Genomic DNA, 14,991 nt, shown 5'->3' with positions numbered 1-14,991 from the left:
AAACAATATTTCTGTCACTCAGCTTCATCAATCTTTGTTCCTTTATTTTGTCTCTTTTCCACCACTCTTCTCACGATACAGGGTGAAGCATATTTTTGACACTTCTTCAGTTCCTCCTTGATTGCCTGACAAATCTTGATTTTAGAGACTGTAGTAGTTTGAAGCTGACACCAAGATAGGATGGGATAAATGCCTGTCAATGATAAGGGGTGGGGGTAGCAGGGGCAGACATGGAAAACCACGGTGCAGGTCTGAAAACAGAAATAAAAGGGGGAGGAGGACTTGAGTAGGAAGAGACATGGAATTTTCAGACCAAAGTCACCTGTTAGAGGAGTCTCCCCCACCAGCCATGGGCTGCAGTAGTGTCCCTGCTGTGATCAGTCACAGCTGGGAGTGGCTCAGGGAGCTATGGCCTCAATAAGGACACAGGGGTAGATCCAGAGGGGCAGTAGCTGGGGGCTCTCTGTCAACACTGCCCCTGGCAGCAGGAGCTCTGGCTACCACAGGGCAGAGGGCTGTAGATGCTAATGGGGCTGTAGATGCTAATGGGAGACTGTCATGTGTAGGATCCCTAATGAGAGCCCCTCTCCAGTTTGGTGAGAGCTGCTAATGAGGCTGGATATTCTCCATGTCTTGAGACTTCTATCTTTGCTGGTCCAGGTGAGGTTCTGCTGACTTTGAGGGAGATGGACTCACTGACTTTGGAAAACAGGAAGTCGGATTCACAGGAGTTAAGGTCCAACTAACTCCACCACATATCACGTGCGTGACCTTGGTCAGATTTCTGCATCTCAGTTTCCTGAAGTATGAAGTGAGGGTTGGACAAGACTGTTGAGGGCCCTTCTGGTCTGACATACTGTGATGCTTAGGGCCTTGACGATTTCAGTGGAGCCTTTGATCTCATATTTTTCCAAATTTATCTTTGTGAAAAGGATGATTACTTTTCATTGTCAGAGAGCTGATTCACCGAGATGATCTGAGGTATAATTACGGTGTATGTGTGTATAGGCATTAGCAAGAAATTATTCTCAGGCATAAATTGTCTAATGTTAGCAGATGATTGCAAAAGACATTGGATTGAATTGTTTAACGTCATGCTAATTTGCTTGAAGTGCAAACACTAATCAAGAACACTGAGTAATTATGATTTAGGTACAGGACCCCAATATATGAAATAGGCATTTTCATGTGAGCATTATTAGCACTTACGTAACTGCTTACGGTATGCTGGGGGAGGATTCTAAGAAGTGTGTTCATTACAGAGATTTGCAGTGACAAATCTTGGTTATTAATTTTACCTTTTGTCGAATCTCTTACAAGAGGCATCTATCAAATCCTAGGGAATAATTTTTACATTTAATGTAGTTTTATTAAATACGTACTTAGACTGCTTTACATAGAGGATTAGCATATCGTGTGTGTGAAGAATTCTAGGAGTTTCAATAAAGAAGAGAGAAGGAGAGTCATTTACCTGGAGCCTTAAACCCACTTAATTTTAATCATTTTACAGAAGGGGAAACTGAGGCCTAGGGTGTGTATTGCCCAAGATCACAAAATAATAACTGCTAACAATTTTATTTTGTTTCCATGTACCAAGAGCCTTTAGAAGTCCTATATATATCGTCCTATATAAAAAGTCCTATATATATATAAAATACATATATTTTATAATATATATAATTAATATATATGTTATATAAAAAGTCCTTCATACACACACACACACACACACACACACACACACATGGGCTATATATTGGCTACCTTAAGAAATGGGTACAGCCACCATAAGAGAGAGACATTGTTATTTCCCCCTCATTTCATACATAAGGAAACTGCAGTATAGAAAGGTTAATTTACTTGCTCTGGGGCACATGGGCAGAATGGCAAAGCCAGGATTTGCACCGGGGCAGTTTGGCTCCAGAGTCCCTGCATTCAACCTCAGACACACTTCCTCATCAACATAATGTGTTAAAAAAGGCAAACTGGCACTAGGACTCAGATCTCCTCATTTCCTTTTAAGTGTTTTTTTTTTTTTTCCATAACGCTAGGTTTAATAAAAAAAAAAATCCATTTTGATATTTTAAAATAACATAGCAACTGAAACTGCACGAGTAGTTGCCCAGAGCAGCGGCTCTGGAGGTGTTACTTTCTCGCATGAAGCCCCCCAAGGCGATTCTTCTGAATCACTATCTCCACATCTCCCAGGAGAAACTCAAGCAGCTAGAATTAATTAGCAGGTAGGAATCATTTATAATCAATGAATCATATGCTTCAAAGCAAATGGCTGATTATGAAGTAGTTTCAAGATATGTGAAAAAGCTTTTTCCCAGAAATAAGCTAAACTAATCTTTATGTCTCATTTGTTGATGAATTTTCCATTTGCTTTTCTTCCTGGTTCTCCCTGGGTCCTACGTTCAGTCATTTCCAGCCTTCCGTCTCACCACGATTCTTAGCTCCCTCAGCCTTGAGCAGTCCGACATTCCCGAGTTACCCACTCTTTGATAGGGTTCCCAGGGTTGCTATTTTGGCCTGGCTGTATACACGATACAAATGTCCTCTGAGCTGTAAGCTACTGTAGACTACTTCTCTTGACTCAACCGCTGAACCCATTACCCAGCCGGAGTTTGCCATTGGCAAATGAACCAGCTCTTTGGTCATAGCTGTAGCAACTCATTGGTTTTCAACTTGATGGCTTATTTAACTGATGGTTTCTGTTCTCATTTGAAGCCAGTAGAACAACAAAGGTTGCTCAGACCATCAGTATTGAGAGCTGATTTTCTGATCAATTGGAACAGGGCACATTTGTTGTCCATGTCCCAGGGGTTTGAAATTATCCCATATTCCTGAAATGTAGTTTGGACCCCATGCATGTCTTTTCCAAAGCTAGAATACCTCATCACCCCCATAGTGGGACTGTGAATGGGGCAGGGCTATAGATTCCGGGGGGCTTCTAGAAGCATGGACCCACTGGTGGTCCATTAAGGAAGATTAGATGGAGGGAATAACCCTCAGACTTTGCTCTCTTTTCTTAGGCACTGGTGAGAAAAATCAATGCTTCCGACAATATCTACATCACGGAATCCACCACAGGGAACCTGTTCAGCCTGACCCAGGAGGGGGCTCCCTTGTGCCGCATCATAGCCAAGGTGAGCTTCATGGTCAGCAGCCAAAGTGACAGGCCTGGGGAGAGTGGGAGGAAGCAAGTTTGGTGGGAAAAACTGGCTCAGGACATTAGTCCTGGCTCTAGCATTTGTTTGCTGTGTGATCTTGGAAGAGTCACCTCCCCTCTTTGGGCCTGGATGTCTCCATTTTTAATAGTGGCTAGGCCCTCTGATCTCAGTTCCCACTTGAGAGAAAAGCTGGTGCCCCCAGAGTCTCTATAATTCTCCTCATGTGGTATGTGTTAGAAGTATCAACCCTCCTTCCTCATCTCTACATATCCCACCAAACCCAAACAACACACATCCCCTAACTCAGGTTCTTGATGGAGCCCCCAAATACTTGAAGCCACTACAATACTATATGAGGAGAAGACAAAATTGAGGAGGACAGTGGTTTTCATCCATTACAATGGAAGGTTTTCTTTAAAGATTTATTTATTTATTTGAGAGAGAGAGAGAGAGAGAGCACGGTGGGGAGGGCAGAGGGAAAGAGAGAGTCCTGAGTAGACTCCCCACTGAGTGGGGAGCCCAACATGGGGCTCGCCCCATGACCCTAAGACCATGACCAGAGCCCAAATCAATAGTCTGACGCTTAACCATGTGAGCCACCCAGGCACCCCATGGTGGAAATTTTATTTTGCTAGCTTCATGGTTAATTTGCCCCTACACTTGGGGTCCAAACACTTAGGGCAAATACAGGCAATTGATAACCCTAGGATCTCACTAGGATCTTGTTTTATTTTTACTATTTTTTTTTTTTAACTTGAGAAATGACATTGCCATGGAGATAGAAGCAGTGATCTAATTGGAAGTAAAGTTATGTCTTTCAGTAGAATTAAGATGGCAGTCACAGGAAGATGCTCCAGCTCAGTGGTTCCCTGTCCTGACTCTGTCACAATCCCTCAGGGAGTTTTGGAAAACACAGATACTTTTTGCCCCACCTAAATTTACTGAGGTCCTGGGGTAAGACCTGAGACTCTACATTTTAACAATCCCTACAGGTAATTCTGAGGCCTGGCCACTCTCAGAATCATTCATCTAAGCCCTTCAAGAAATCTGGAAGAGGAGGCTAAATGCTTGTCAACTTTGCTTAGGGGAGAAGTAAATTGTATGTAAGAGCAATAGCTAACATTTGAGTGTTGCTGTCCAGCGTGCTTAATGCCTTACAGACATTATTTCCCTTAAATTATAAAACCATCCTAGGAAGTAGATATCATGTTATTCTTATCTATAATTGAGGAAATAGTTTAAGGGTCTTACTCAAGGTCACACAACTGATAAAGAGTGGAGTCAGAATTAGAACCCGACTCTCTTTAAATCAGAGCTCCTGATCCTAAAGCCTACAGTGGTGACTTCTGGTTCCATCCTGGCCCTTTAGATTCTTGGGCCAAAGAGTGACTCAGAAGTTCTCAACCTTGATATGTATTAGAATCACTAGGGAGCTTTAAATGTCACACAGCTAGTAAGTGGGTGAGCTGGACTTTGAAACTGCCTGCTTGGCAGCAAAGGCTATGCTCTTGCTTACTATTCTGAGCTGCCTCTTAGCAGCCCTTTCTCTTCTTTCTCCTTCTTCTCCTCCTCTTCCTCCTTTTGCCCTTCTACCCCCTTCTACAACCTTCATTATTTGCTGCATGCTTTCTTTTCACCAAGCACTGTGCTAAGCTTTTCATTTATTATCTTATCCGATCCTCCCAATGATCTTCTGATGTGTTATAATTATAATTCCCATTTTTAAGATAAGGGAACAGAGGCTCAGAGAGAAGGTAAATAACTTGTCCGAACTCATGTGCATTAAGTGCAAAGCTGGTATTTTAACCAGATCTACTGACTCCAGAATCTTAATCTCAACTTCTTATGTCTCCAACCCTTGGGAGAGAGTAGACAGAAGGCTGAAGGGAAGAGAAGATTCAGCGATGACTCCCATCTTCCCAGCCTGGAAGATGGTGAGACTGGTTCCTCCAGTGGATTCACTGTGTCTGGGTTTTCAGTCCTGACAGTGACGCAGGAGCTGGGAGTCCCTGGTATACTCTATACAGCATCCTCACTGTTGGTGTTCATTAAGTGTGCCCAACATTGTGACAAATGTGGGACAGCTATTCACAGTGGCCTTCCTCACCCACCTCCTTGGGGCCCAGTGTAGTCTGTCTTTGGACACTTCATCCATCTGAGCTGCCTCCAGAAGATTATTTGGGCAGCCTGTCTGAGGTCTGTCCTCTCAGCCCCTTGAGTTCCTTTGAAGGCCAAGAACAAACCCAGTCCTCCCTGTGATGGTAGTGGTAAGCCGCATCCCTTCCTGAGTGCAGAGCAGAGCAAACTCCCCTGTGCTTTGTCAAAATTATCCCCTATCCTGCTCCTCTGTTACTCCCCCCACCCCTAGCCTACACCCTACAAGTGGCCTCCTTAGCTTTATGACAGTTTATCCCAAGTCTGTCTGAATAATACATACCATGATATACTTTGGCTTTGAGCCCATAGCTTTCTATAAAATTAAACAAACTGTAGCCAACAGTGCAATTCTGCTAGCTCAGGCGATTCCCGGCTCTACTCTAAGATGAGTGCGGCTCCTGGGTCCTTGAGGGGGCTGCAGGGGAGTCCACACACTAATCCATCTCACTTTCTCTGTGGCCTCCTTCCTCTTCTCCCTTCCACATATCCTAACTCTTGGGATACCTTTTCTGAGGGTTTGAGACACTCTTCTAACCAGGAAGCTTTCCACAGACTGACCCTCACCTGGTTGTCCAGAACTGGGTGCTGGGCCCTTTCACATACATTAACTCAGCTAGTTTGGTGGTGTAGCTGCTGTGACCCCATTTTTAGTCAAAGTTAACCAGCGGCAGAACCAGGGTTTGAACCAGAATCCCTTCAGTCTGGGTTTAGGATTTCCTCCCTTTAGCTTTTGCAGTAGCTAAAAGTTCAAAGAAAGCTATTTTTCACCTGCTTGGGAAACAATGTAAGGAGAATCCAATGCAAATAGGAACAGAGGCTTAAATATAGTTACGCTGGGTTCAGTGCCTCCTGAGCCCAAAGAAGCCTGCCATATTGATCCTGGCTCTCAGTCCGGTGTTCTTTGGTACTATTTCTTTGTTGTCTGCTCCAGATGTAAATACCTATCTACTTGTCGATCTACCTATCATATCTATCTATGTATTTATGTATCTATTTATCTATCATCTCTATCATCGTACATATAAATAATATTTACACTACACATGATTAAATATAAATGTACACATATAAAAATATATATACATACACATATAAACACATATAGAAATATACCTACACATAGAAGCACCTACATGTATATAAATATTTATACGTGGAGGGAGGTCATTAATAACCAGCGGGGCTGGCTGGGGAGACCTCAGGACTCCTGTTTCTTTTCTTCTCACTTTAAGAAGCAATTTGATTTTACTTCAGTGACTCTCTGGGTAAGGTCTTTGTGTGGAACCCTCATCAGATGTCTCAGAGACCACGAGAAAGTAGGAAGACAGGGGTAAAGGATTACGGAGCAAGGAGTCAGAGAGGAGGTGCCTTGTCACGCACTAGTCTATCTTTATCAGAGTTGTGCCGTGCATTTACAATCAGAGTGTTTCTCTTTGACCCTTCCACAGTCCCCTCTCAGATTATGTTAGGAGTTCCTGCTCTGTATTCCTATAACCCTGCACCCCCTCATTTCATTGCACTACTACCCGGATTTTTTCCTGCTTTAAAAATAATCTGCCATCCCAAGACTCACGGGTTGTCGGACCATGAGTTCACTATGGACCGGGACTGAGGCAGTCTTGTTCAGTGCTTAGCACAGTGTCTGGCTTATAATACACCATTAATAGTTTATGGCTGCATGAATGCATTGGCCAGCTGTATACAATATGCCCTTTCCCCGCCAAATGAACTACCCCAAAAGGAAGTAGGAAGACGAAAGTTAAGGATTGCTCTCAGCTGATTATAAAATGTCAGAAATGACGAACTCATCTTGGTTCCTGCCGTGATAAGCAGCAGAACTCTCAGAATGAAAAGGGCCACTGGGCTGAGTTTTGTGGGGTGCCGGGTAGGGAAGATTCAGGAAGACTTGTTTCATCGAGTCTGTGCCGGGCTGTCGTGGTCACACAACTACTGCTCCTTCCAGTTACTCGCTCATTATCTGCGCCGTCAGTCACAGCTGTGTCCCCAGAACGTGAAACGGTGCCTGGTGCGAGGTATGTTGTTTGTTGAAAGAGTTCGCAAACAACTGACAGGGGATGGTATTTTTGCTGGACTCACCTTCTTCTTCCTGCAGCATTTTTGTTTTTTTCAGTTTGGGGAGCAGAGTGCAACAGGTTTAGTTAGAGCCAGGAGGGGTGAGGTTAAAGGCGGGTGCCCTGCAGGACCAAGCTCCTGTCAGTCTTCACGCATTCTTTACTGCTGCCATCCCCACGCACCCTTGCGGGCAGCAGGGAAGGGCAGAGGGAGGAAAGAGGGCCGAGCCAGATGTCTACTGCTCTGGACGTCCATGGTGGTGTTACCGCCGGCTTGCTGGGCATCCTAGGGGTCTGCTTTGGGATCTGTTGGCTCCCTCACTTTGCTCCAGTGATTTTTATAGAATAAATATGACCACTCAGGATGAGGGCCTCACCCCAGGCTTCTTCCCAGAAGTCCTCCCAGACTGCTGTGAAGTCTCCACAAGGAAAAGCTGTTTCCATGACCAGCTGTTACAAAAGAAGTACACGTCCACACTCAGCTAGGGCGATCATTCCTGAAGGTTTTGGGTTTTTTTTCTTTTTCCTTTTACAAACTAGAGTGAAGAAGGGAAAACAAAGATGTGTAGATTTGGGTGAATTATTTCACCCATCTGGACTTGGCATTTTTTTCCCTCACAGAATGAGAATGAATTCTAGTACTGATATATAAGTAAGACTCCTTTTTTGTATGCCTGCCATGGTGATTTGGGAGGATCTGAAGGATCTGAGGAGTAATGGTGGTTGCTGGCGGAGGGGAACCAGCACTGGGCACCTAGCCTTCAGGTCCCTCCACCTTCCTCAGACTTGCTTCTAGAATCTATTTCTGAGGACTCCAGGCTTGTTCTGAGGCAGGCTGCTGAGAGGGAACTGCCAGGTGTGTGGGGGGGGGAAGTGTTGAATGGTGTTGAGCCTGGTCCTCTCAAACACATCTACCCTCACCCCTGGTGCCCCAGCCCCAGAAGCATTTGGGGAGTCCCACCTCCAGTTTGGACCATTAAGAGTGATATTACTTGTGGAGGGAGCATTTCATTGCAGCATGCGTTTGAGCATGGAAGTGTGTGTGTGTGTGTGTGTGTGTGTAGGAACTGTAGGGGAGGAAACACTCTTTTCTTTCCACCATCTTCTTAGGTTCTCTGGCTGGTACCCTATAAATTGGGCTGACAAAAGACAGATTAACAAGAGAATAACAAATAAAAGTTTCTTAGCATGTGCATCACGATTTCACAGGGAGCTCTCAGAGATGAGTGAGTCAGAGGGTTGGTTAGAACTTGCACTTATATAGCATCTTAGCAAAAGAACAATTTTAGAGAAGTAACAAAACAAAGAACAGGAAACCTGAAAAGAACTTTGAATCTCTAGGGGTGGCAGATCGTGAGAAGGCAAATCTATGGAAAACTAATAGTAGATGAGGGATGGTTAGTCAGGTTTGTTGTGAGGATTCCCCTGGGGCCATCTCCATGCTGTATGGGTCTGAAGTTGTCTCTGGTGATTAGCTTTTCTCCTTCCTAATAGCGAGGGGAAGGGGATATCTCTGTAAACGTATGTCCTCCTTTTAGGCAAACGGGGGGGGGGGGGCAGAGATCTCTGGTACCTGCTTCTTCCTGACTACCTTCAGCTCAAAACAATCTTTATGCCCCAGTGACATATTTTGGGGTGGCATATTCAGCCACCCTCCAGACCTGAAATCATTGCAGCTGAGTGAGGGATGCCAATTATTCTCCCATTGGCCCCAGGAAAGATGACCCAGGGAGGTCATGTGACATTTTCTTTTTTCTCTGCAGGAGGGTGGGGTCGTAGCTCTCTTCAAGGTCTGCCGCCAGGACAGTTTCCGGTGCTTGTACCCCCAGGCGCTGCGCACGCTGGCCTCCATCTGCTGCGTGGAAGAGGGTGTCCACCAGCTGGAGAAGGTGAGAGAGCAGCCGGCTGGCTGGGGTGGGGTGTGAGGTCCCTGAATCAGGGGGCCAATGTGTGGGGCCTGATTGACCTGGTGGCCCCCTGGGCCTCTTTCCCGAGAACCTCATTTTCCCAGGCATCCCTCTGATGGGCTGCTGGGATCTTGTCTGTGGGAGTTAATGAAGAGGACAGGGATTGAGGAGTCTGGCCAGATAGGGCAGGCTCAAAGGGGGCACTCAGCACTTCCTGGGTGGAGTGGCTGACATTCCAGTGGGCAGAACACAGCAGGAGGTAGGCAAGGAGGGTGTGGAGTGGTGTCAAAGGTCAGGGCTTTTGGTCCTTCACACATGGCAGGACCCCAGTGGAAGGAGGAGGATGCCGCTCCCTGGGGGACTGAGTGGGCAAGAGTAGGATGTGCCTTGGCCTGAGCAAAGCAGGTGGGGCTCCAGCAAGACAGAGGGATTGGGTAAGGGAAACGGAAGCCTAAGTCCAAGCGTATGTTGGGTCCACATGGCACAGGGTGGGCAGGGCCGGAGGGAAGGGAGTGATCTGGTAGACCCAGGTGCCTCAGCCCTAGACCCACCCGAGACAATGTGACTAATTCCAGGTACCGCCCCCCACCCCCCCAGGTTGTAAGGCTGAGGTTGCTCTTCTGCCACCCAGACCTGCGTGACTCTGAGGCCTACAGATAGGCCCTCAGGGACTTTAGCCAGGAGGATTGGGGAGGTGCTGGGGCTGACATTTGGAGATGTCTCAACCAAGTTTCAAGGAAAGATGTTGAACAATTTTATGGCAGAGAGGTACAAAGGCCAGGAATAGCCTGGTGATAGTTCTGGTACTCTCAGGATTGGGGGGTAGGTGCCCTGAGCCTGGTCTCAATGGGGATGGAGCAAACAAAATATTCCCCTCCCTCTGTACCCTCGTCCCCCAGCTGGCCCCAGCTCCCAGAAAACCCACGCCCTACCAGCTTCTTCACTTTGGTCTGGACTCCTAGTCAGATGGCTATCTCACATTCCACCTGCCTCTTAACAAATCTGCTCAGGTTATGGGACAGGGATCATGGGCTCAGAGACGTTTTTAGCCGAGGATGGGGGATGGATGGGGATTCTGCTCATGTTACAGAAGAGAAGGCTGTGGGTCAAAATGGGGAAGTGATTTGTCTGAGGTCACAAAGCAAGATGGCAGAAGAGCTAGTGCCAGCCCTCTGGGCAGAGTGGAGGATTTGTATGCGTGTGCTTACACAGAGAGCAGAATGGAGGAGGCGGAGGTGACAGAATAGATGGGCGGACAGGCCCCCTGAGGTCAATGCAATGGACGTCTCCAGCTCTATGTGCTGAATAGTCTTCTCCCTTCTCTCATAAAATCCTCTTCCTGGGACAGTGCAAACATGGCCAAACTGGTTTTGTTTTTCATCTTCTTTCATGCTGGTTAGTGGGAAGAACAGGGAAAAATAGAAGGGACTGAAATCACCAATCCTCCAAAAGCAGTGGATTTCTTGGCTTCAGAGAGTTTGCAGAGCAGCAGGAAATTTTTAATCCGGAGAAGAAAAACAGCAGAGCTTTTTTGTTTAGAGCTGAAAACCTGTGTAGCTGGGGAGTCTGGAGGCGATTTTTCCTGCCACCTTCTACTGCTCCGAAGCCGGAAGGCACGAGTGCACCTTTCCTAGGCCAGATGGGCCACCTGGGGGCCTGTGCTGACCTAGCCCCCAGCACACATCCCTTTTTAACTCCCTAGAACCCTGTGAGGTGAGCACTCTTTACAGTCTCCGTCTTAAACACAGGAAACTGAGTCTCAGGCAGTCTCAGTGACTTGCCTAAAATCACAAAGTACATTCTAGAGCCAGAATTTGGACCCTGTCTGCCTGCCCAGGCTCCCTCACCGCCTCACTGGTTTTATAGATTCTCTCAGAGTGCCAAAAAAGTCCCTGCAGCTGAACCCAGGGTCGCCTTGCTGCTCCTGGCCAATGTGCTAACCTCCCCTGCCCCCCAGGGGCACAGAAGAAGGTATTCCTAACTGGGCATTCCCGGCGCCCAGGGCAGGTTACTTTCCATAGACAGTCCTGAAACGCCGGTCCCGAGCGGGAGGGAGAGCAGCCTGAGAAGAGCCCCCTGGTGGTCAGAACAGCAACTACATGCTACAGCCGTGGTGCTTGCCTAGGGCTCCCAGGGATTTCTTTTTCTTTCTTTCTCTTTTCTTTCTTCCTTTCTTCCTTCCTTCCTTCCTTCCTTCCTTCCTTCCTTCCTTCCTTCCTTCCTTCCTTCCTTTCTTTCTTTTTCTTTCTTTCTTTCTTTCTTTCTTTCTTTCTTTCTTTCTTTCCTTTCTTTCTTTCTTTCTTTCTTTCTTTCTTTCTTTCTTTCTTTCTTTCTTTCTTTCTTTCTTTCTCTCTCTCTTTCTTATGTTAATCCCCATACATTACATCATTAATTTTTGATGTAGTGTCCCATGATTCATTGTTTGTGCATAACACCCAGTGCTCCATGCAGAACGTGCCCTCCTTAATACCCATCACCAGGCTAACCCATCCCCCCACGCCCCTCCCCTCTAGAGCCCTCAGTTTGTTTCTCAGAGTCCATAGTCTCTCATGGTTCGTCTCCCCCTCTGATTTCCCCCCCTTCATTTTGCCCTTCCTACTATTTCTAATTACATCTGATGCTTGCCTGAGTGTGCAAACGTCCCCATTGCACAGATGAAGAAACCAAGGCCTGCAGAGCTGAAATGACTTGTTGCCCAGAATTCACAGCATGTAATTCATTCATTCAGCAAATATTTTTGACTGCTCTTGCCAGGCACCCTTGTTGGGAGTTTAGCCATGAACAAAACAGACAACCCCCCTCGTCCTCATGGAGCTTCCATTCGAGTGCAGGGGCTGGGGCGAGCCGTGGGCTGTGGATCACATTCAGCCTGCTGCCTGTTTCGGTACAGCCCGTGAGCAGAAAAGCCCCCTCCTCCCCATTTTTAAATGGTTAAAAAAAATCAGAAGTAGAAATAACATTTTGTGGCCCATGAAAATTCTGTGAAATTCAAATTCAAGTTTTTGACCCAGAAAGTTGTAGTGGATCTGGCATGCTCCTTCACGGTCTACCTTTGTGCTACAGTGGCCGAGCTGAATAATTGTAAGAAGCCGTACAGCCCACAGAGCCAGAACGATTTCCTATCTGGCCCTCGGCAGAAAATGTTTATTGACCCCTGCTCTAACAGGTAATAAGATCACTGTGACAATGATGAACAGGACAGTAACTAACAGCGAATACTTGCTTTGGGCAAGCACTTTGCTAAGCCCTTCTTTTCATTGTGTCATGTAACCGTTATTCCTCTGGTGCTGTGATTATCCTCCTTGTTTCCAGAAGGATGGGAGACTCAGAGAAGTGAAGCCCCTTGCTCAAGAGCACACGGCCAATGAGTGGTCCAGCCATCATGTAATCGCGGCTCACCTGAGCCAGAGTCAGCCTGGGCTGGGAACCATCACGTGGACCCAGGACTCAAATCCGACATCCTGAGGCCAACATCCACGTTCTTCTCCTCATAGCATGCTGCTTCCAAAGTTGAGAGAAGTCCTAGACCCAGGAAGGGCTCAGGGTCTCTCCCACCCCTGCCATGCCCCCTCCCCAGGTCCTGCCCACACCTGCCCCAGTGGTGTGATCTCTGGCCTCAGAGGCTCCAGTGAGGTTGGCCATTGTTAGTGTTTAGAGTAGAGGGTGGAGAAGCCCAGAGACAGGCTGGATTGTAGAAACCACAGCATGACAGGGGAGGTGAAGACAGGATGCGGAGTGTGGTGCCCAGGGGCTCTTGCCAGCCACGCACTAACAAGGCACAATTCATGCACTAGTCAGATGATGTCAAAGTCCCAGCCTTTGGCTGATTTGCTGGCCTGGGCCCTCGCTGAGGCCCACTTAATTAATTGGTGGTGAGAAATGTGCTGGATTTGGTGAAATTCATCCTTGTCATGCGGCTCCCTCACTTCCCTGCAACCCCGGAGAGGTCCGTTAAATCATGCACAGACCCGGTGTCAGCATGGGTCTAGCCAGGGCACCAGACACCCTGCCGTGTGATGCCTGAGCTCTGTCGGGCTTGGGGCGTTCATTTGGTCCTGGATTCAGTCGTGGTTCATTCATTCACTCCGTGAAGTCACTTCGGCACTGGCGTCCTCCTTCCTTCTGTCATCCGGCCATCCACTTGCTCATTCATTCATTCGCTCCGTCCATCACCCAGCAATCATGCTACTCATCGGTTCCCTCCTGGCACATCTGCTGAGAAGCCGCCCAGCATGGTGGGGAAGCCACGGCCTCTGATGGTCAGGCTCTCCTGGTCTGAAACCCAGGCTTCCCCACGATGAGCTTGGGCACCTTTCCCTGAGGACTTGACTTACCTTCCCAGAGGGGCAGTGTCCTCAGTTAAATGGGCATGAGGAAATCTACCCCTGAGGACTGTCAGCGGAGACTAGATGTGCAGTAATGTGGTGCTGTTCTCACGAGATGCCGAGACATGGTAGCTATTGTTGTGGCAGGGAGCAAGCTAATTGCCCGGGTTTGACCATCAGTGGCCTGGGGAAGATTATCGTCGGGTGGACAGGGGGAGCACTGACCTGGTGGGAGGAAGGACTGGCATGCTGGGAGATGCTGCTCAGGGCACCGTATGGAGAAGCTGGGTGGGGCTGGAGCGTGAGTCCTTGCATCCTTTCCATTTTACAGATGAGGAAACTGCTCAGAACTGGAGAGCTTTAGAACCAAGGCTGGCTGGTTCTGAGGTGGGGAATGCAGAGGAACGGCTCCCTGGGAGCCAGGCTGTGAGTGTTGGCTTGGGCGGTGGGCAGATGTGGACACTTCCCAAAGAGGGCTGGAGAGAGGAGGTGTCAAAACACAGCAAAGGCCTCTCCAGAGGTGTCTGAAGCGTCTTTCAAGAACCTCTTTTCAGAGGTCTGGTTCGTCCTGGCCACAGCCTCCCCCTGCATCGTGTTTCCGCTAAACCAGTAAGTTTTAGGAAGTCTGTCCTACTTCCCTTGTGTCCGTGGCAGACAGTTGCCCCTCATTCCCGACTCTGTGCTGGGCTCTGGAGAGGGGAGACAAACAGCTGTGTTCCCTGTCTCCCACTGGGGGTGGCTGGGGAGAAGCCCAGCAGTTCAGACAGCGGAAAGGGGCTGTCCCGTGGCCATCAGAGGCCACAGGCCAGTGGCACCACCTCTGCCTGGGGTGCTGGTGAAGGCAGCAGTAAGGAGGCAGTGGGGCTGGGCTCAGAGGGCCAAGGAGGAGCTCCCAGGCAGGCCAAGGGAAAGTGGCTTCAGCAAAGGCAGAGGTTCTCCACAGCTGGCCAGTTCGTGGTGGAGCTATAAGTCTTTCAGGAGCTCCATGTTCAGTGAACTGGGGGAGCCCGGAAGAAGGGACCGTGTTCTCTGGACCCCACCTTGGAGAAGACTGGAGGGAGTGAGGGCCCCAGAGCCACACAGCCCAGTGAGAGCAGATGGTCCCAACTCGGTCTGGATGGCCAGACGACCCAGCCTGCCTGGACGGGTCAAGGCCGCCTTCCTGGAGGACTGACCAGGGAAGGTGGACTGGCATCCTTAAGCGGGGAGGGCTCTAGGGTTTAGAGAGGCTGATGGAAGGCTAGGGAACAAGTCACTCCTCTCTGAACCTTGGTTTCCTCTCTATAACATGGGGACATCTCCTCCTTGGTGGGGCTGCCGTGATGAGGCCGTGTGACAGTGTGGGTGGGGCTTGCGG

The 14,991-nt window shown here is 48.2% G+C and overlaps 1 protein-coding gene across 1 annotated transcript in view; it reads left to right on the top strand.

Moving 5' to 3' along the window:
• INSC (INSC spindle orientation adaptor protein) overlaps nt 1–14,991 on the top strand; it is a 120,416-nt gene that overhangs the window by 66,685 nt on the left and 38,740 nt on the right. Inside the window, exons 7-8 of the mRNA XM_036098629.2 lie at nt 3,036–3,149; nt 9,166–9,291. Coding sequence (XP_035954522.2) covers nt 3,036–3,149; nt 9,166–9,291 — 240 coding nt within the window. The remainder of the gene's footprint in view (nt 1–3,035; nt 3,150–9,165; nt 9,292–14,991) is intronic.

The sequence above is a fragment of the Halichoerus grypus genome, chromosome 11 (genome assembly GCF_964656455.1).
Source record: "Halichoerus grypus chromosome 11, mHalGry1.hap1.1, whole genome shotgun sequence".
In the NCBI taxonomy this organism is placed as follows: Eukaryota; Metazoa; Chordata; class Mammalia; order Carnivora; family Phocidae; genus Halichoerus; species Halichoerus grypus.
This window is presented reverse-complemented; position numbering and strand designations above follow the sequence as displayed.